Source organism: Magallana gigas, chromosome 8 (genome assembly GCF_963853765.1).
Source record: "Magallana gigas chromosome 8, xbMagGiga1.1, whole genome shotgun sequence".
Taxonomy (NCBI): domain Eukaryota; kingdom Metazoa; phylum Mollusca; class Bivalvia; order Ostreida; family Ostreidae; genus Magallana; species Magallana gigas.
In genome coordinates this window covers 21,802,123-21,824,570 of record NC_088860.1, presented here as the reverse complement: position 1 = coordinate 21,824,570, position 22,448 = coordinate 21,802,123, and the positions used below count along the sequence as shown (strand labels likewise).

Below are 22,448 nucleotides of genomic sequence, written 5' to 3'. Positions count from 1 at the left end.
CTTGAAAAGAAGCAACAAAAATCATAAATAATTGATGTGTTTTAAGTCATGTTAAATGGGAACTGAAGGAAAAAGAAATAAAAAACGGGAGCATCTGGACATACTGAGAGGAGGGGCTCGAATCGGCGTCTCTGCAGCACAGAGGATCCGAGGGCTTGTTTATCTCTGTCTATTATAGCTAACTCAGTAATTGGAAATTACGTCCAATATGTGAATAATCGCATTCAATCGATACAAGGCCATAAGACAACAATTCTGGTGACGGAATAGGATGCGGGGAAACGAGATAGTCGGACGACGCACGTCTGGGAGATGATTCCATTTTCTTCTTCGACATGATGGGAAGAACTTTCTTTGTCTAACAACACTGTAATTAATTGATCAGTTATCCGAGTGACCGCAAGTTTTTCCCGCGGAATCGGTGGACGATTATAAGCCGATTTCTTCCAGTGGAGCCAGCAATGAAAGCAGGGCAGATCAAAGCCGGATATTAAGCGACGTCGATGCCGTTTTCATCAGCCGTGTGGTTGAAAAGTAAGTTACAGTCTCACAAGCTATTGATTGGCGCGTGTTGAATTTTGAAGCCGTCGAGTTGTGTATACATTAATGAACTATCTTATGTTGTAAACAACTGTGTGTGGTTTTCGTTGTTAACACTCGAACACCTTTGTTGTCCAAACACACGTCTGTTCATGCACTTGGCTTGTTAAGAAGACCTGCAACATTACTGTAGAGAACAAACGGATTAAGCTCAACTAGAGGTAAGATATAATGGATGGGCGACAGATGTTCAACATGCTCTTCAGACGATGATAAATATTGTTCTTTTCAATGGTTTCTAGCATCTTGCATCGACGAAATACATGCACTGGCACTCAACGCCTATGAACACAGAAGTATTGAGCATTGTGAAGATGGTTTAATTCATTCGTTTCCAAGATCATAAATCTATGGAAAATATAGATATTGTAAGTTGTACACTATTTTCAATGGCATGTAAACAGCTGCCATTCAGCCATTCACCTAGCATCATGGCACATAACGGAGGTTTAAGCGATAAATAGCTAACTAAGCAGGGGTAATACATTTCTTTTCGTTTTAATGCGATTCTGAGCCTTGTGGAAATTATGAAATATCATTTCATATATGACTCATCGTGGTGTACTTCGTAAACTTTTTATTAGGTCTTCTCTGCGTTTTAACTGAATGGATTACTGAGAACTATTTGATTTGTCTAAAAGTAAATCTCTTACTGTATTCGACATTGGTCGTGGAATCTCTCCTGACAACCTAAATACCGGTGTAGCCCGAAATACCGCTGTTTTTGACTACACACAATGCACATTGCACCAATTCGTTGTTGAATTTTTTGGATTCCATTCAACTCCAGGGTTGGTTTTGGAATAAGAAAGACTTCGAGGTGCTGTCTGTGGAGATTATGGAAAATACTCACGTTGTAATGTGAAAATTAGCGCCCCTTTTTTTATTTTTGAAACGCTGCAATCTACACAATGAACCGCAGAAAAAGGAGAGAATGCAAATTTTACTTCATTGCTTAGATAACGTGTGAGAGAGAAAAATGTTTGAGAAAACATGAATGATTGTATTCTGTGAGAACATTTGAAAATTACACAATCAAAATTGTCAGATTTGAGTGAGTCTTTAGGCAAATTGTTAAATCTTCGATGATCTCAAGCGCATTCTCTGTCTTGGAAGAAGCTTGCTTGCCATACATCTTCGTTGCAAACTGTACAATACTTTCCCATTACGGACTACAAGCAGTGTCTCCACACTTTGTCTCTGATAAGATAATGATTAAATGATATGAGAGAGAGAGAGAGAGAGAGAGAGAGAGAGAGAGAGAGGGAGAGAGAGAGAGAGAGGGGGGGGGGAGAGAGAGAGGGGGGCAGCAATGCAACAAATCGAAAGTCATATTTTCAATACCCCTTTCTTTGTAAAGATTTCAAATAACGCACATTGATGCTGATAATCTTCATTATCCTCATACATGTACATACAAAGACGTTGCATAGAACTTATGAAGTATTCATGGAAATAACAGTCATTATCCTGACATTATTGGAAATGAGGGCTTAGTTCAAACCATATTCAGTGGAATATTGACTTGGTAGTGGTCTAATGTATTTACCTTTTACTTATTATGATACGCTGATTATTTATTTAACTTTTTTGTGTCTATATATATCTTAAGCACTTTAATCAAAAATGTGTACAATGACGACATATATAGATGTAAAGGTATGTGTTCTTTATTTATAGAATCAAAAACTTCACTAACAACCGTTTGACATGTTTTATGAATGGAAGCATTACTGCCATCTAGTTAACTGATTGCGCAGCTGACACAAAACTGCTATAGCAGTTTTAAGATTTTTTGGTAGATATACTCACATGTGCTTGAGGACAGGACCGAACCCCCCCCCTCTCCATAACCCCACCTTAAGTATCTAGACCCCCGATAATTCACTCCTTTTGTTAAAAATTAAATTATCCTTTTATGATATATTTATAAACTATTCTATATATTCATTGCACAAAATTACTTTTTTTTTAAATCTTACCCTCCCTATGCTAGAAAATATGCAGTGGGTGGAAGGGGTGTCCAAATGGATTTTTCCGGCCATTTGATATGGAATTAAGAAATTCTGCAATACTATCGTATATCGGCGATAATTTATGAGCCGCTCTCACGTTTTCAAGGAACGAAGTTTTAGTAGAGATTGTTATTGTTTAAACATTTTGATAGAGTACGAAAGTTTGACTCATCGGCATATTTTGATATACATGTACATGTTTTCAAAAACATAAAAAAAAATTCTCGTGAATTTTTCCTACGATACACTTCTTGGGCCCAGATACATAGTATCCTACCTTAGGTTGGAATAACAAATATGACAACTTTTTGCTGGATTATGCAGTGTGTGTCAAGGTATACACCATACTGTCCAAGTACTGAAAACACTTACTAAAGTGAATTGTAATAGATTGGGAGATTCACTCCTACACTGAATCAAATGGGGATGCATGTAATATCCGAAAATGGAAATGTTGAAAAAAAAATTAGTAATATCAAATTACAATATTTATAAAGTTTATTGATAGATCACTCTAGCCATCTGGGACAGGAATCCGAAACTCTCGCATCGCGTAATTTAGACAAATTATATTTGATTTGATATGTTTTTATAGCTTTTCAAGCTAGAAATATGCAAAGCATGATATGGAGGAGTTGTTTTTTTACATCAATAATGCTTTTATTGTGTACATGTAGCTAAAAATAACTGCCATATTTTGCTGTTTAACGGCAAAGTAAAATTCTGCGGAAAACGGAACATTTCAATGGATTTCACATGTTCAATTTTTGCTTTCTTCAACGAGTTCAGTAAGCTCTTGAAGTGAACTGTAGTGGCGGCAATACATGGGATTCCAAGACTACTCTCATAATCAAAAGATGCGTTATGTAAATTTGCCAGGAAATTGGCATCAAGTGATGTACATTATTAACGCGCGTTTTTAGTTCGTCTGTATGTGTTTTACTCAAGCGTTTATCATAACCATTACAGGTATTATAGTTTACGAAAGAAACCGGATGTCGGAAAGTCTCATCTAAGAAAACTAGAGCTATCTCTATAGAAGGTAAATCATTTTATACTCAGCATTTCAATTCTCTTAGACCCTTGAATTTACCATGCATGTATATCTCTTGTACTGAGAGAATTAAATTCTATATTGTAATTAAAGTCTGGAATTGTTATAACCATCTTATCAGCAGTTCTTGCTCGTAGCATTATATGCTTGTATGTTGATATTCAAAATAGCGTGTACTTTTATGCTAAATTAAACATATATAGACTTCATTTTATGCGTAACATATGCACCATCTGTCATAACACGTGAACTTTAACAAAGGAAAAGAACATATATATTTAGATGCAGAAGAAATAACATTTGTCTAATCAAATGGTTGGATTAACCTCTGAGAATTAGCACAAACTCTGGGCTCGTCTGCTAGTCAATACCATCACAATCGTATTAAATTTGCCAACAATGCTGACTGCAACAGGCATATTGTTTCGAATTCGCTTCACATCTGCCATTTCCATTATACACTGAATGAATCGGGAATTCCTTGCATTAGTATACGCTGTAAAAAGGTTTTAAGCAACAGAAACGCCTTTTTATATCATTTTGGTCTTGCTGGAGCAATATATGCAGCGTATATTAAATATGATTTAATCTAATTATAGGTTGTAATCTAGGTCAGACCGGATAACCTAGTGACACGCATGTCCGTCACCTTTCCATAGACGGTCAGTAATATTTTGTAATGTGAGGAAGGTGTATTGATCTCGTGGTCTGGAATACCTTGATTTCTGTTTATATTGATTCTTTTTACATTATACCTTGGTCCCATGGTTTTGTAACCGCGTCATAGTTGTTCCATCATTCCGCTGACATTAAAAATATGCCTTCCAGTTTTACGGTGCTTTATTTGATCCAAACACCACTAAAAATCGATTTCCTCTGATTAGGGTCCCTCTAGAGATCATAATGAATTCAAATACCATTGTGAATTGACTATATCAATGAAAAATATTTTTTTGCTGCTCTGGATAAAAATTTGCATTGTTTATACCATCGCAATGACATTTTCCCGTACTAATCATCCAAATTATCATTTCACTAAGAAACGGGTAAATAAACAAAACAGGTACTCTAAATGTGCGGAGAAAAAAAAAACTTGGCAATTCCTTTGCGTGCGAAAAAGCAGTATCTATAAGAATGGGGAGCGCTTGATCTGTATGAGTATCGATCTTATTGCATTATCTTTTTAATATCTCCTTGATCGACCGCCATGATCGGCTATTAACGAATTCATTACAGATTAATCTCCACTCGGCATCGGTCACTCCTGGGTGTCGGGCTAAAGCGCGCCAGTATTCGGAACCTCTGATTCAAAGACAGTTCAACATTTAAAAAACAACCTGTTAAAGAGGTGTGACTGGTTGTTTATTATAAAAGATCGTGGATTACTTTAATTACTTTGATATTGACAAATCAACACCCTTTGATTTAATGACGCAATTGTTATCATGTGTCGATGGGCCTTGACTCTATATAATGATGTTCACAGGCTCAATTTAAATCTTAAAAGCAAGTTGCATTCATATCACTCTGGCAAGGCTTCAACGACGGTGAATTTGCCAGAATAGGTAAGTTATTCATGAAAAGTTACGATTTCTATTGAAAACGCTATTTGGAATTCTGAAATAAGTTGTTCATTCATCGTCTAACCAGTTCATTTTTTTAAGTTAAGCAATGTCATGATATCAAATAATCCCAGAATTAAATAATTTTGCATGTTGGCAGACTGCACTTTCATACGTTCCGATATCAATTACTTATTTTCAATTCATATAAAATATTCATTAATGTTGCAAACTTGTCATTTTTGATATTACGGATCACAGAATAATAAAAAAAATACCCATTATACATGTATAAAAAGGTATATATTTTAGGACATACACCCTTCTTCATTTGTGCCAATATTTTGTGTAAAGCTAGCATCGTATTTCTCTACTTGAATATACATTAATAACGGTTAACCTAGCCATTTGTTTGGCGTTATCGCCTGTATAAATCTACTCTAGGTTTTCAAAGACTCGATTATTAACTGTCAGACTTTTTATTTGGCTAGACATGATACTTAATGGTCAGTGGTTTTAGAATTGTTCCAGATGGAATGTCCTATTCTAAGTATTGACATCGAACATTGAACGTCTGTCTGTGAGTTGCTGTCATTACCAATATATAGCCATAATTTGTTTTGTCCCTTGGCTTTATCTTTGGAACTTTTTTTCTCCATACATCTTAATTCATTTTTTTTGCATGGAAAAAATGAGGATAACATGATTTAGTAGAGAATTCATTTTCGACTATACCCAACCACTATATTTTCCTGAATATAAAATGTATGAAAATCAATATTATACGCGCCACATAACCAAAATAGTTTGCTAGACAAAGTATAATTATTTTATTCAAGTTTGTTTTTTTTCAAATTCAAGAATTCGATTATCCCATAAAGAAAAATCGCATCTCTAATTAAGAAATTTAAACTGATAGCATAACTAAATAATTCGCTCATCGTTCGAAACCCTGAAAAGGATTTATTAACGTACAAATGATGTCTTCGGAACCCGTGTTTGCATAATAAAAGGCCGATCCTGAATTATTCTAGAACTCGGTGCAATGAAATTATACATCATATAGCAAACCTGTTCGTTTGTCATGTACCCTATAAATGGGTCATTTGTATCGATTTCCGCCTTCTTTCATTGCTGAAGCTGATCTGGCATGTTTGATTCTCGCGTTATCGTATTAACTATACCAACACCCGTTGCATCCTGGGGCGACCGCTTCCTGGTTAACCTTGCCAAACATCGACCGTCGGCCGAACGGAACCAAGGGGTCAAAGACTGTAGATATTGCTCATTCCATTGTTTTCTTGGACAAGAGTCACGAAATTCTTCGGATTCTAAGGGTGGCAGACTGTAAAGACTGTAGACCGTGTTCTCGGACAAGACTCTTAGAACCGAGGGTAACGACTCCATAGATATCGTATATACAATAATTTAAATATATGGACAAGACATTAGATCCAATGGATGTAAGGCTATATATGTTTAAATACTTTTCATAACAAAAGAGTTAAGGGCCTTGTAGATATCGTATACATGTATACAAATGTGTTCGTAAACAGGACTCTTTTTAATATACACTGCAATGACGAAAAGTATTTTTATGCCAGTACTTTTTTCCAGAAAGTTAAAAACATTGAATGTACATATAAATAAAATCGTTAGAACAGCCGCCAGCGGTTATTTTAAAATTCTTTTTACTTCCTTCTACAGTTTTGCAACAAACAATTGCAAATTTAATCTCTGGGATACATACATGAAATTTATCTTCAGTTGTCTTGTAGAAGTGTATTCAGATATTAGTTAATGTATGTAATGTATTGTGCGTACGTTTTGAGGAACCTTCTTTTGACTGTTTGACAAATTATATACTGAAAGTATATATATATATATATATATATATATATATATCTATATCTATATCTATATCTATATCTATATATATATATATACATATAAGATGTTTTCTATAAATTTTATATATTATTAAATTTTCAATTCAAACGGGGTTTTGGAGTTTACGAATATTCTTTTTACATGTTTTAAAAATTGAAAAGAAACACAAAATCAATGGTCAGGGTTTCGCATTCATTTTTGTTCTGACTGTGTATTAAGTGAAGTATGTGCAACCAGAATGGTTAATAGAAAATAAGATAACGCATTTCCGTTAACAGGAACATAAAAGTGCAACCCTTCAAAAACAATGAAAATTGTGTATGGAAATTAAAAAAAAGCCCAAAAACTATATAGCTTGTGTAACACAGATCGAGTTCGACGCAGAATTGCAAAATTGCGACATGAAAATTGAGAGTCATTTGCAACGATCTAAAATAATCTGTGCAGTAACAGCCCATTTCGAATCGATATATAAGATTAGAGAAGAAAACAAAAAGAACACTGAAATTTCACCATAACAACTGCCATCCTTTAAGTTACATTATACTTAGGCTAGATCCCATTAAAGCCCCTCCTGTATTGAAAAAGCTCAATTTTCGTCGTTCCTGAATTGCATGAAAACGCTAAAAGATAATCGCAATTTGGAGAAGACTCATCAGCTTGGAAGACTTATCTCCTTCCGTGCTTTACGATCGAAAAAAAAATGGATTTGAGAAATTGCTGTAAACAACTGGAGTTATATTGGAAAAATCCTTATGGATAAAGTTACTCAAATTCTACAGGAATTCGCTTCTCCCGAACAAGTTTTTTTTTTTTAAAACTACATGATACCCGTACTTTCTTTTAATTTGAAAGTACATTTTTTCGCAACTGAACACTCTCACTTCCCCTGAGCACTCTTATCTCACAATCACAAAGAATTCCTCTTTGCCAACACAACGAACTAGTTTTTCAAAAAAGGGTCAACTGGTGGTATCGGCAAAACGAGATAGTTTTGTTAGTTGTATATAGATATTAAAGACCTGGCCATATGTTCGAAGGAAAATAAACGAAAGTTATCAAGCTCGACATTTGCGAGTTCTTTTTATATTTGGATATAAACTAATACTTGTTTGGAATCAATGATATTGCAGAAATGGAACAAATTCCTGCCTTTCTTAAAAGAAAATGTGTTCCTTTAGAGGGGGGGGGGATTGTTTGGGTGTTGAATTTTTCTAAATTGTTTAGGAGTTATTTGTTTTTGAAAATTTAAACAGCAGAAAAGCATTTAATTAATTTTATTTCAATTGCTAATTCTCTTTTCAATAAGTTGAAAGTAAAATTCATTTATAATTATATCTTGCTCTGCTGTAAATATTTTTTTTTTTTAAATAAACGTAATAAAATATTATTCCACTCAACTGAAAAAACCTGTATTGAAAACTGCTTGAGGTCATGGCAAATAAGGTCTGGATTAATCCATCTGAAGTCATCTCAATGTCCATCGTTAACGGATACACTAGGATCTAGTCATATTAGTGATAAATTAATGAGTCTCGATGGAACACTTGAGAAGGCTTGAAGCTGTGATGAAAGACTAGAAAAACCCTAAAAAGCAGACCCCTGAAACCTCTCCATCTTTCTCTTCCATAAGTCCTTTGGCCAACAGCTTTCCGTGATTGTTCAAATAAAAGAGGTTTTATCTTTCTCGGCGCGATTTCATGTCAAATTAATGAGAAAGTTCTTCAAACAAATCCGGCTAGTGTTATATGGTTCGCGCAATCAATTCCTCTCTGGCGAGGAGTTGTATACTAAACACACGCCATGGTTTTGTATCCCTCAAAGGGAATAATTAAAGGGATTCTAGAAAGTCTATAAACTTTGACATCCATTTGTAGGAAATTGGACACCATTTTCGACTGTTGAATTGACCGGTCCGTATCCTTAACATGGATGCCATTCTTGTAAAAAAACCAAAATCCATCTCCGATACATACCTTTATAATTGAATCATTTGTTCCAGACATTCATGCTTTACCATAGCGCATATAAAGCAAGTATTGCCATGTAATACTAATATATTAATGTACATTCTGTAAGAATTATTTGCAATTATTTTGAATCTGTGCTTGTATTTGAATTGACTTGATTTATAACGATTTTCCGATAATAAAGTGATATATAAGATGTATTTACATGCCATGACATTTTAAGGATATGTGAACCTGAGAAAAAAAAACAAATTCATTGTGCAACGCGAACTGTCGTATGGCGATGAATGTCGTAGCAATTTTTTCAACCTGTCAGAAACGTTTTATTTGGTGTTATAAGATTCATTTCATGATACGTTTCTCCTTCAGATTCAAACACGATATACTTTCAGATATCATGTTTTAATTATATGTTGGAAATGCGGATAAAATGAAATAATTTTGGTAAACTATTTGGGCAAAACCTAACGAAGAATTGATGAAAGTTGCCGAAATCGCGATTACAATCAGGCCAACATAAAGCTAAATGTATATATGGCCATCCGACCTACCCTAAATCATCTTTTCACCGAAATATTCTTATTGAATGGAGTTTACATTAGAATTTGCAAAGTATGATTTATTTGATACTAATTGAATAAGTTTTGTTCGAATATCTTACTTATCTAAAGTCAGTTACATAAGCTTGTACTTCTTGTTCAATTTGGTACTTGAACAAGGTTATAAAAGAAAACTGGAATGACCAAGTAGCTATCGAATCTAAAGCGATCGACCTGAAACAAACATATATTTTTCTTCGGCCTTATACGCTGTTTGATATACAGCCACTTTTCCTATAGTTTACCTCGACTAATGGGGGTCTAGTATTCAATATTTAGCTTTATCTTTGAACTAAAAGCAAAGGATGAATGGAAAATCGAAAATACTACCGGGGAGTCGGCTTGTATCTGATTTCATTGGGGCTATTTAAAATCTGACTTAACCACACATCCTCTGCAAGATGGGGTATAAAAAATCAATTTGTCGTCAATGAGACACGAATCGATGTTTACAAAAAGAATGAGCCGAAGAAAGATTGCGTATTTAAGACAACGCGTGCTAGCTAACTCACAGACGTTTGTCTTTGGTGGAGCCTAGGCCGGTTGTTTGTTTGTTTATTTGTTTGTTTGTTTGTTGACAGGCACATGACGAGTGATGATTGGATGGCTCGAATATTACAGCGTGATTGTTCTTCTCATAGGTGAGTACAACCTTAAACATTTGGTCACGTGATGCAAGTAAATTCGGAATTTGAATTCGGAAAATTGAATTCTTTCTCGAATACTAGTAATCAGTTCTTTTCTGAGCAAGCAAGGTGTGTATTATTTTGTGCTCGATTTTTTTTTTATTCAAGTACTGCATGTAGCTTAATTAAAAAGGAAATACATGGAATGCTAGCATTAGCAATTTGAAAACGATCTCCCAAGGATAATAGCAAATCTATATGGTAACTGGCATTGTACGATACTCCTCAAATAATGAATATCAGTGGACATATCTGTAAAGTTTTTCAATTATACATGTATATCTTGCGTAAGAAGTATATCTGATACTCTATATTAACGAATTATTCGAAAACATATCAATTTTTGACATTTCAATTTGAAATGTTAGACACCTGAATATTTATTTATATGTATTATGGCTAAAACAATAGGATTAATTGTTAATCATCAGAATAACATGGTATCAACTTTCATTCATAAAAAAATTCCGCTGTATTAAATTGAACATTTCTGATACATGTATCAGCTTAGAATCATACGAAATTGACGTCAAATACTTCTTTTTACATCGTACATTCCAAATTGATGTTGAATAAATAGGATAAATTTAACAGTTATCCCATCAAGTAATATCGGGATTTATCTGTTTATCTCGGGTTCATTTTCATGTTAAACAGCTAAGGGCTTTTATTGTTATTTTTTTAAAAATGTTTTATCCAACAAAACATGAATCCTTATTAGTCCAAGCTTAAAGTTTTGAGGAAATGAGAGTTTAGGAGTTTAGGAGTGGGTGTATTGAAATGAATATATGTGTAAAATTAATATAAAAACAAGGTTTTTAATCTTTTTTCCGTGTGTCGTTAACCCACTTTAAACGTACTGTCTGGTGGAAGGATTAACCAGAAAGAAGGTATAGAGATGCCAAGCAAGAACGGAGATTAAAACTCCAAAATTTACATCGGCATCGACAGAACGTATTAATTTTAATTCTGATGTTTTCATAAAAAAATAGTTTGAGAATGGTTAGTCAGCGGTTATTATAATGCTTACAGGAAAAAGAATATCGTTTCAACATCAACCGTATTATTAATTTGCATGTATTTACATGTACGTACATGTATTACATTTATTTCGATATTAACAAATAACTAAGTTGAATGGCAATATAATCATTCTCCCACGGTAAATAGATATGATTTATCATCATCATTATAATAAATATTACTTTTGTAATGCTGATTGTCCACTTTCTCAGTTGACGTCACAGCGTCGGATTCCCTGGGTGGCTGGGGTCAGTGGGGACCCTGGAGCAGCTGCTCGGTGACCTGTGGATTCGGGTCAATCAAGCGGAACAAGCAGTGGGAGTACCCGGATGGTAGGACAGCGAACTACACCCTGACCAAAATAGTGGAGTGTTTTATCAACACGACCTGTCCTAGTAAGCTACCCATGTCATTACACGGACAGACCTGCAGCAAACGACAAATGAAAAATAATTTAGTTGTAGAAATAGACCCTCATCAAATGGGCATTAGTTGTAGAGACGGACCTTTATCAAATGGCATTAGTTGTAAAAATGGTGGCAAAATCTTTCAACTGCATAAGAAAATTTATAAGCAATAAACGAAGTCTTGGCTGGCATATTTCATTTTGTGTGATTATGTGATATAATTGTTTTCATTTTTTATAAAACTTTTTAAATTTTAATGGGAGCAATTGCGTTTATGGAGTAATGAACGCAACTGGTGGCCGTAAGGAATGTAGAGCTACGTGTAATACGAGTACTAACACATACAAAAGGCCAATAAAATCGTTTATAACTATATTTAGCGTAAAGAAATACATACATTTATATGAAGCAATTGTTGGCGGCTAACAAGCTAATAATTATTATTTAAACAAAAATGAAGATTTACTGTAAATGCGCATTCTTTGAAAACGGGTTTGAAATAATTTAAATTAAATATTGTTAATATTACTTAATTATATCAACTACAACTAGTTTTTTTTTTCTTTTTTTCTTTTTTGTTTAAAGATAAATACCCTTTGAATGACCTACATAAACTGCATGGTGTCATTTAAAAAAAAAATCAGATATATACTTACTTTACGTTCAGATAAAAAAAAATTCCCTAGCTACAATTTAAAAATTGATATTAAGTTTGGAAGATTTGAAACTCAGAAAATGTTATACACTTTCTACAATATAAAACAAAGGCGAGGAGTTAAGATATAATTGGTCAATTTGTAATGAAATACAATACCAGTAGTGATGCTAGAGGTTGTGTGTTTCACGAAGTTGTGAAAATCAAAAGCGACCTAAATCAACCATCTTGAATTAAGCTAAACTATCTTCGTGTGGAATCGGGATAAAATTATTAGAGTATTGTATATGGGAAATGATTGAAAAATTAATGAAATAGTATTTTATGGCATCATATAAGATCACATAGAAATATTAAACCAAGAACTAACTTAGATTTAATAGAATTGGTGTTTAAATAAATCATATCAATGATCAAACACAGTTTGAAATTATTTTATTGTATTTTTCAAAACAATGGGATTGGGCAGAACTCAAAAAGCTTTCATCTTGTTCGTAATTCTGAGACTTCAGAAGAATTGAGTAGCTGACCAGAAACTGCGTCTAAAACCATTTGTAAATGAGAGCATTACTGGAATTAAGTCTTTAAATGTCATTCCCTGAAAAATCTTTTCAAAATGAAGTGCCGAAAGAGAATAATTGAAAAATAACAAAACACCAGCGGAAGACTTTGAAAAAAAATCTTCGCAACATAGAAGCGGTGTGGCATTATTTAATTAACTCTAGTAAGTTCGAATTCATTACGTTGAGGATTCTCATCAAAAGAGCGTCTAGAATGTTTTTTTAATTTTTCTCCAGTGGATGAGAATATTGTAAACAGTGTGTTATGCTATCAATTTACACGCGCTCAAGCCTTGGGGGACGTGTAGAATTAGCAGGGCCGATACTTTTCGCGTTGGTCGATTTATATTTCATTTGTACTCTTTTCAATTTTCGTCGGTTTCGTTGCGGAGGGGGGGGGGGGGTGCCAATTTTTGTTAAAGCCTTGAGCATTTGTACATGTATACAGGCTCAGACGAAATCTGGTTTTCTTCGAAAATTGTTTCTGTCTAATTTGTCCATTTTTTACTTGTTAAAAATCAGCGCATGGAGGCTGGGGAATGTGGACCGGATGGACCAGGTGCCCGGTGATGTGCGGCGGCGCGAACGTAACCAGAACGAGGCTATGTAACGCTCCTGTACCTAGTAATGGCGGCAGGTTTTGTAACGGGTCCTCCACGGATTCAATGATCTGCGGCAATAGTACATGTCCTGGTAATAAATCAATCATTTTTTTTGTTAAAAAAAAAAAAAAAAAAAAGATATATTTTTTTTCTTTCTTTTTGACGACACGTTCTAAGGATCCACGGGAAATCAGTATTGCCTACGATGCAATTATTTTGTTCTCTAGAAATCCCACCTGGATTCGAAATGATGAGCTGTTTTAACGCCTCCATGTTTGTATGTGAGAGCGGGGAGCACTGTGTGCCTAAGTCTATGAGGTGTGACATTAAGTTGAATTGTCACGATGGCACGGACGAGAAAGACTGCATCATTTCCTTGGGGATGGGTATTAACTGTAAGTAGACGACAATTGCCAACAAATAATTTTACAACTGTCGCACTTAAGACTTAAAACTTGTCAGGGGTTCGAACTTTATAGAAATGACTTAAGAAAAATCAAGGAAAAAAGAATTTGTAGGTGTATACGTGTACGTGGAACTCATTTGATTGGTCAATCACCGATGAGATTCACATACCGTCTTCAAAGGTAGATGGTATAAAAAGAGACATGATTAACATTTATTTATTGTTATTTATTTCTCTTGTATAAAGAAGTGTTTAACCAAATATACAAGTACTTTATATTACATAAACATTTGTTTCAGTATTTGGTTTTTATTTAATGCACAATGATGTTAGCTGTTACGCTACATTATCCTTACGTTTGTTTCCTGTTGTGGTTCTCAGTTTGTTTGTTCGTGTCATGAAATATTCATCACGATTCTTTTTCAAAACGTTTTTTTCAGCCTCCATACAGAAATCAAAGTTTCTAGCTGTGATATTTACTTTGCTGACAATATGGGAGAAACTGTTCGTCACTTGATTGGCGGGTGTGTATTTCGTGGTTATCACCCAACTAACGTCATAGTTTTTACATATGTATATACGTCATCATATATTCGATGGACCCTTGTGTTTTGTGATAATATGGACCAAGACAAGGGACCATGACCTTTGACCTAACAAGATCTGCTGGCAGTACATCCCATCACGTGACTTGTCTGGTAGCAACTGTTTTACATATTAATCGTGAGTCCATTGAGTGTTAATAAAGTGCATATTTAATGTTACTGTTGATATATGTACATTGTTTTCGTCAATAAATGAGAGAGAGAAAGTTTTTTCATTTAAAATTTGTTGTTACGTATTTTGATTTACAAGTAATTTGAGTAACGTGACGTAACATTGAAAATCAGTGTTTTAATAAAAAAAAATAATCAATCACTTAGGTTAGCACGACATAATTTTTTGTGTGGCAAAATCCGATTTGTGTGGCAAGTTGAAGTTGCTTTTGTTTAAATACGGCGTAAATGCTATTCTGTTTATTAACATGTGTCAACGAAATAAAGCCTTCGTATGACAAATACTGTCTCCCTTTATTGTGACATGATATTTGTTGAAAATTAGTTGAACAGATCGTAATATGAAAACCACTTGACATTGGGAAAATATGTCACTGCCAGGATAATGATAAGTCAAATTCAGGCGAAAATTAATTTCTCCAAAAGATTGATGATTCGCACATAAACCATTCTTTCAAACTAAGATCATAACAGTCGCAATTTTTTTTCATGTGACACGAGAATCGATCCTTTACATGCACGGTTTCTTGATTTTGAAGTTGTTTTGATTTTCAATTGGAAACACGATGAACAACATTTGATCTGTTTCTATAATATAATTTTATAACTTTATTTCACACAAAAAATTATACATGTATATAAATTGGTATCAATGAATAAATCGTTATTTTATATTTTATATTAGATTTAAAATCATATAATTATTGACACGTATAACACCAGGTGCAAAACGACAAATGATTAAATAAAAGACAGTCTTAAAAACGAGAAAATCTTTAATTGGAAACGCACAGAATTTGAATCACAACTGAGCGTAGTTGTATTAATAAAAGCCTGTTATTATCAAACACTCTCTGAGAAAATTGCTGACCACCTCTCATTGTACAACCTGTGCCATTGGCGCTCCCCATCTAAATCGATATGTCAAAAAAATGTTCATCCATAACTATTAAATCAATAAAGAATGGTGTTTTTTTTTTTGGGGGGGGGGGGGGTTGGTGTACACGTATATGAATATTTTTATACTCTGATTAAGATGGTGAGCGCCTGTGACCCTAGCCTGAAATGATGTAGAGGGTCGTGTCTATTCGTTCATCACGGTTTGTTATGCTATATCAGTTCCGACTTGTTCGAGCATTACGTGTAATCAATTTGAAAATACAAAACACATATTCGGCGAATGAGAAACGCAACCAGCAGGTCATCATAATTTACTCTCATTAGTAAAACAAATGACTCTTAACTAGAGAAAGTGAATATAAAGAATTAACGAATGTGTGTTTTCTATGTTTGTGTTATTTTTATTGAAATAACAAAACCATTTGTCTTTAAGTTGTCGGTTACCTTTTTGGTCATTAAGAATAAATATTAATGTCTGTTCCAAAATATTTGTGCTGCACATTTGGACGATTTTTAATAAAAATACACACACCAGAGAAAGAAGTGCAATTGAATTCGATGAAAGGGAAATTTTCCAAGAATTCTTTATTGACACAATGAATTCGATGAAAGGGAAATTTTCCAAGATTTCTTTATAGACACATTATTGAAATGTTTACATTTTATCTCTATTCGTAAGTCTTTCGGAATACCTTGAAAATGCAATTTTTCAACGTTATCATCCGGGTACATTCATCTCTTTTGCAATTCAAAATCCCCGTAAACTTATATTTTTATCCGCGTGCATCAAGTTGGATTCTTACAACCTAGAGGTCGCGTTTTAAAAGAGAAATCTTGTGATTTTCGTTTGAACCCAGAGGTTTTTATGAATATAGATCAATTCAAGAAAAATTGCGGCATAAATATCTTGGGGCAGACTACATAGAATTACCCAAAAAAGGATGAAAAAGATATTACATATTACAGTTCGTAAAGCTACATAATTATGTAAAAATATTAAAATAATAATAGTTTCAAGAAATAAAATCCTGTAACGGATCGTGCAAATTGAATACTTACTGCAATTAAATACGAACTAACCGTTTTCATTGTGTAAAAGCACCCCATCCTCCAGAAAACAACTTGGTGTATATTCGTTTAGTCGGATGGAGCGCTGCAAGAGTAATCCTTCTTTGCGTGTTTGCAATTCGGAGATCTCTAGTTTATCTCTATACTGTCTACTTTTCAAATAGCAAGTAGACGCTGGAGATATTCTGGGCCATTTCTGGAGGTAGGAAACGAATACATCCCTTAAAGGGTAGAATTTTCGCCAGGGAAACATCCAAAATTCGTTTGCTTTGAAATTAGAAAATATACAGTGTCAGAGATACATTGTATCCTAAAAATAGAAACGTTGCTGTCGAACCATTTAATGCAAGACTTAAATGTGTTTGCGGGAAAAATAAAATTGGAATTTTTAATAAACTTGAAACTGACTTAAATTTAAGCAATTTACCATTTCGAATTGAAAAAAGAAATATACCTGTCAGTAGACAGTTGGCTCCATATCTCATAAACAAGAAATAAACACCTTTTTTTCTTTCTTTTTTTAAATCTCGTGTTTTCAGCCTCTGGGTCAGTGTTTAAGAGTAGTCAATAGAACCGTTTAAACAAGAGCTTGGACTTTGGGCGGTACGTGACAAAATCCGATTTGACGAAGGCGGGGTCTACTCATGGTTTACTGTCCAGTCATTGGCTAATAGGTATGCATACATTGAACGCAATGACACTCGTCCGACTTCATCCAGAGATGTATATTTCGCTGAAACGGCGTCAATTTTACACGGCAGAGCAGGTCTTGGCAAACAACTTTCCGGATTTGACAGTCTATGAATATTAATGAGCCTTTCTTCGCGAATTAGAAAAAAGCAGGTCAATATTTGACAGCTTGTTTCAATGAGTAATCTAGATAGAAACATCCCACGGAAAGTCCAAGCTTTTGTTAAAACGGTTTTAAACTCTCAGGGCTCTGATCAATTGCACGGACATTTGTTTCTGTCAAACATGCGCAGTATAAAGTATGTAGTGTAAATTTTATTTCATATGCATGTTAGTTGTCGAAAAGTGTAGTCTAAATTCACCAACCAAGCCCCCTCGGAGGCCATATTTATTAAAAACAATAATTAATAATAATTGATAGGTGAATGAAATAACAGAATATTATTATAAAGATTATTTAGTGAATGTTTTTATTGCACATAGAAACACATTTTATATGGCCAATATGAATATTTGTTTTTGGAAATGAATAGTTAAAAAAAAAAACAAATTTATAATTTCCTTCCTTCCACTTAATTTTTTACATTTTTAACAAATGATGGATGAAATACGTCCAACGAATGTGCAGATCCACAGTTTAAGCGTTGTTAGTAAGATACCCTATGTTTACGGGCGCCTGACGTTATATTTTTTTTTTTATAATAAAATTATCCCCTGTACTATAATTATTTATAGTACAGAAGATAATTTTTCAGGCACGAAGCAAGCAAAAAAAAAAAAAAAAACCTTTTATAACTTCAATTTAGATTATTTACTATAATGTCACTGTTATTTAATTAATTTTTTTCCTTTTAATTAAAATTTTAACATGCTCCCAAAAAAGGGGGGGGGGCTTTTAATTCACTTTTTTATAAGTAAATTTAAGGAAATATATGCTGCAAAAAAAGGGGCAGGGGCTACGTTCCTGATTTTATCATTAATTAAGCTGTGCCTATGTTACATGTTTTCATACAATCATGTACAAAATAATATTTCAGAATTTTTGTGATTTCATTGCAATACACAGATCAAAGTTACCAATTTTGATAAAACAAATTATCATTAAAGGAAGTGAACATGAAAAAATTATCAAGGGCTCAAATTTGTCTGTTTGATGTGTATAATGATATCTGAAAACTGTTTAGACAGAGCTTTCCTCAGTAAAAAGATATACCACTTAGAATAACTAATTCTTGCAATCCATGAGCGCTGCCATATTGTTAAAATCATTACCTCCCTGCTGGGTTATCTCTAAGCATCTAAGAGAGGGCAGCACTGATGCTGCCGTCAGTGAGACACTGCATTTTTACACACGTTTAGTAACAGAGATAAAATGCCATCATCAAAATGTGAATGAAAACTTGAAAGGAGTGTAAAGAGTTGTCATTTTAAACAGTGTTTATGGAGGAAGATTTTGGATCTCAGAATGATGCATTCCCACCAGCAGTTAATGTGACATGTAACTAGAATGGAATGTCCGTGGATCAGTGTTATTGTGACCTATTTTTTCTTGCACTCGGGAATTCCTTGTTTATGAGTTTGAACATTATGTGTGCTACATAAATGAGCATACAAGGTGCATTGCACAGCATCCTGACTTTTAAAAAGTGTCTTAGTCCTGTTATTCTTCTGCATGACAGGATAAACAAAAGGTACATATCATCAAGATCTTATGTATAAAAAAAAACAAATCAGAAAAATTTCCAGGGCATTTAAATAAAAAGTAACGGTAAGAAACCCCACAAAGAAAATGGAATTACAATTTTATATTAATTTAAATTGAAATCTAAAAACACCATTTTATTTATGTAAACACTGACTGCCACATGCACACTGTCGTGTATCCGCGCCGGTAGTGACGTGTTTGGATAAAGTGAAAATGGAGGCTCCGTTTGCTTCTTGATAAGTTTTCGTGTTATTTAAGGCTTACATTGTCTATTTTTACATTAAAAAGATCGTCAGATCTATTTAAAAGCATATTAAATCTTTAAAGTTCTATGAAGTTTGTGTTAAAATTATGTAAACAAGCAGTTTATGTCGATTAATTGTGAACAACGGAACAGGTTTGGATGACCTTGTTTTTCAAAATAGGAACGGTTTGGATACGCATCTGATACGGTTTGAATGTGGTTAATATAAGAGTGTAAACAGTTCTTTGAATTATCCCCTCACGAAGAGAATATAGCATCGCTACTGTGCGATATACATGTCCTCACTGCAAAGAATGCTTTCAATAAACATGGATATCGTCATGTGATAGACATACGAAGTCACATTGTTTAAAAACATAAAGATACACGTTAAAGACTTTTAAATTATGCATTTAAGTAAAAAAAAACTTAATATACCGTAATTTGAATTTCAATTTTAAACAAGCTCCAAATAACTTGCAATTGGCTTATAAAAATTGCATACAGAGTGCTTTACAGATATGTTAATTCTGTTGTATAATCATTCTATCGATATTAATTTCGAAAGATTCAGCCTTACAAAAATCTTTACCGTCACAAAAAAACAAGTGTTTACGACAGTTTCAATTAAGTTATGATTCTATAACGTTATCGGCTTTAAACGTGAAAGAATAAAAGAGATCAGTCAAATACAGAATTATACCAGCTTTAAAAAGTTTATAGTCTGTAAAATCGTCTAATGATACAAATGTGTTTTTTTTTCTCTTTTAAAATTGAAACGATATCATATATAGGTACACTACACAGAACAAACCGTGATAACGTGGATATTCTTAATTATTGGTCTCCCGTTATATGGGTTTCATGAAAATGAAAAAAAATTCACTTTTGATACAGAGTATTTAACTTATCAAACATCATACTTGTCTATTTTTTTAAATTATAAATTGAAACGTTCCCAAACAACTTTTTAGTTTTACAACAGCCTAACAACTGCGCTTTAGCAAATTTTTAACTATGAAATTTTTATCATTATATACTAACGCGGGTTTTGTACTTTTTCTGCAGTAACGCCACCTTCATTTCCCGCATGAGTCACCAAAACTTCTTGATAAACATAGATACATATTTATCGTTTTGATTGTCTGGTGAGAATTATGATTGAATAAATGTACATATAAAATGGCGATGTTTATTTAGGTATCGTCATCACTTGAATTTTCTGGACTAACTATTTCTAACAACAGAGTAAATATACGACTTGGCAGACAACTATGGCTTTTTGTATTGTATCACTGGGGGCGAAATAATCGTATAATTTTCTTCGTTTAGCGATGTACTGGCTTTGTATTGAATATAAACGAGGCTCATGTTAATAGTATTATTATCAAGCACTTTCTCCGTTCAACTTACTTCACGATATCGTGAAGTAACTAAAAAAAACCCACGTCATATTGTCGATTGCCATAAAAGTAGTAGATAGTTGTCTGTTAGGTGTTAATATGATGTATTGCTTTTCAGGTTAAAGGTGAAAAACTTTTTCTTAAAACATTTCATTGTGTTCCTCGAGCTATAACTCATAATTTCTTTATAAATTAAAATTAAAGAAAGTATTCTTTTGAGATGTTAGTAAAAAAAAAAAACTTGATATAACTATATTTACATTGTTCAGTGTTTTTTCATGTGATAACACTACATATCAATTTGTTCATAGTCAGTCAAATAAATTCAAATGACGTTTGCTTATTAATATTTAAATATTTAAGCGTACAATTGCTGTGAATTAAATGAATATAAGTAATAAGGAATCATTCTTTTGATATTACTAGACTTTGACCCGTGCGTGCATGGGTTGAGATTGTATATGATATTGGACATTTACGAAATAGATACATCGACACACCGTATTGTTGGCATTTAGCCTACATAATAAAGCTTTATGCCTACATTTCACTACACTCTGCTTAGTTAGAATAATCCAACTATGTCTCGGGACAGGCCTACACCACAGTTAAAATGCCTCTCATATACCCGTAATGTAGCAAAAAATTGCAGAATCGCTCCGAAACGATTTTGGAGATATTAACGTAGCTGAATTGAAAATAACAGTCAAATTATCCATAATAAACAATTTTGAGGCTGTAAATACCTATCATCTAAAAATTTAATTCATATTCTACTACAGTTATTGCCGAGATCAAAGAGATGCCGCGGACATTATTCTCCAATATACCACGAACGTCATCAGTAAATTATCAGATCAGAAATACATATTTGTCTCGCCCTGATCATGAAAGTACAAATTCAAACCGTAATTTTTTTTAAAACCATGTCAATTGCACGTGTTAGTTCCAGTCAAAAGGATGTGCATTGCCTCAAATGTTTATTTATAAGAGATCAATGCGGCTGTTCCTAGGACCTCCCTAACACATTTTCACTGCATGTTTTTACATTAAATATATCACGTTTAGTAGTAATAATCGTATTAAATTGCCCTTAAAATATTAGGAACATGATTCAAAGATATTTTATAAATAAGTGAAGAGTATTAAAAATCCAAAGAAAACCTCTGTCGTCTGCATGTGATTCCTTTGATCGATACACATGTAAACATTACTAACAAAACCGTTGGGGTTACACGGAACAGCCGTCAAAATGACCTAGATCGTCTCTCTATAGAAGAAACGATCTGTAGAAATACTGGGCTGTTAGTAGAATAGAAATAAAGTTCTTGTTATCGTGAATGTTGCAGGATAACCTCCTCGGTCTCGAAATGTTGTTTGAAATATAAAAGCCTCGGCTAACGCCTCGGCTTTTATATTTCAAAACAACATTTCTCGACCTCGGAGGTTATTCTGCAACATTCACGAAAACTCGTACTTTATTTCTTAATTAATGAAGAATTTAACACTTTCTCCAGCAACGTTTTTCACCCGATTCGAGTTGACATTCGGAACTACATGTATCGTAATTTTTCATATTAAATGCACTGAGTTCGAGCTATCTCTCGTGATGAACAGAATATATATGACAAAT

At 33.6% G+C, this 22,448-nt stretch overlaps 1 protein-coding gene across 5 annotated transcripts; it reads left to right on the top strand.

Moving 5' to 3' along the window:
- The first annotated feature begins 194 nt into the window (after positions 1–194).
- On the top strand, positions 195–14,856 carry LOC105343091 (thrombospondin-1). Of its 5 annotated transcripts, XM_011450279.4 has the most exons (8): positions 196–761; positions 3,585–3,657; positions 4,269–4,331; positions 10,272–10,331; positions 11,612–11,794; positions 13,544–13,714; positions 13,851–14,018; positions 14,470–14,856. In XM_011450279.4, the coding sequence occupies exons 4-8, from the start codon at positions 10,286–10,288 to the stop codon at positions 14,544–14,546; spliced, it is 645 nt and encodes a 214-aa protein (XP_011448581.3). In that variant the 5' UTR covers positions 196–761; positions 3,585–3,657; positions 4,269–4,331; positions 10,272–10,285; the 3' UTR covers positions 14,547–14,856. The 5 variants fall into 5 exon arrangements, with proteins under 5 accessions (XP_065925017.1, XP_011448581.3, XP_065925016.1 ...); XM_066068944.1 differs by lacking the exon at positions 4,269–4,331 and having other exon boundaries at positions 198–534; XM_011450278.4 differs by lacking the exon at positions 4,269–4,331 and having other exon boundaries at positions 198–761.
- Positions 14,857–22,448: the final 7,592 nt, after the last annotated feature.

Bases quoted from the DNA above. Each gene is read 5' to 3' on its own strand.
- LOC105343091 (XM_066068945.1), top strand. From the start codon at position 10,286: ATGATTGGATGGCTCGAATATTACAGCGTGATTGTTCTTCTCATAG. The intron at 11,795-13,543 runs GTAAGCTACCCA...GTTAAAAATCAG, and splicing joins TATCAACACGACCTGTCCTA to CGCATGGAGGCTGGGGAATG. The intron at 14,019-14,469 runs GTAAGTAGACGA...CGTTTTTTTCAG, and splicing joins CTTGGGGATGGGTATTAACT to CCTCCATACAGAAATCAAAG.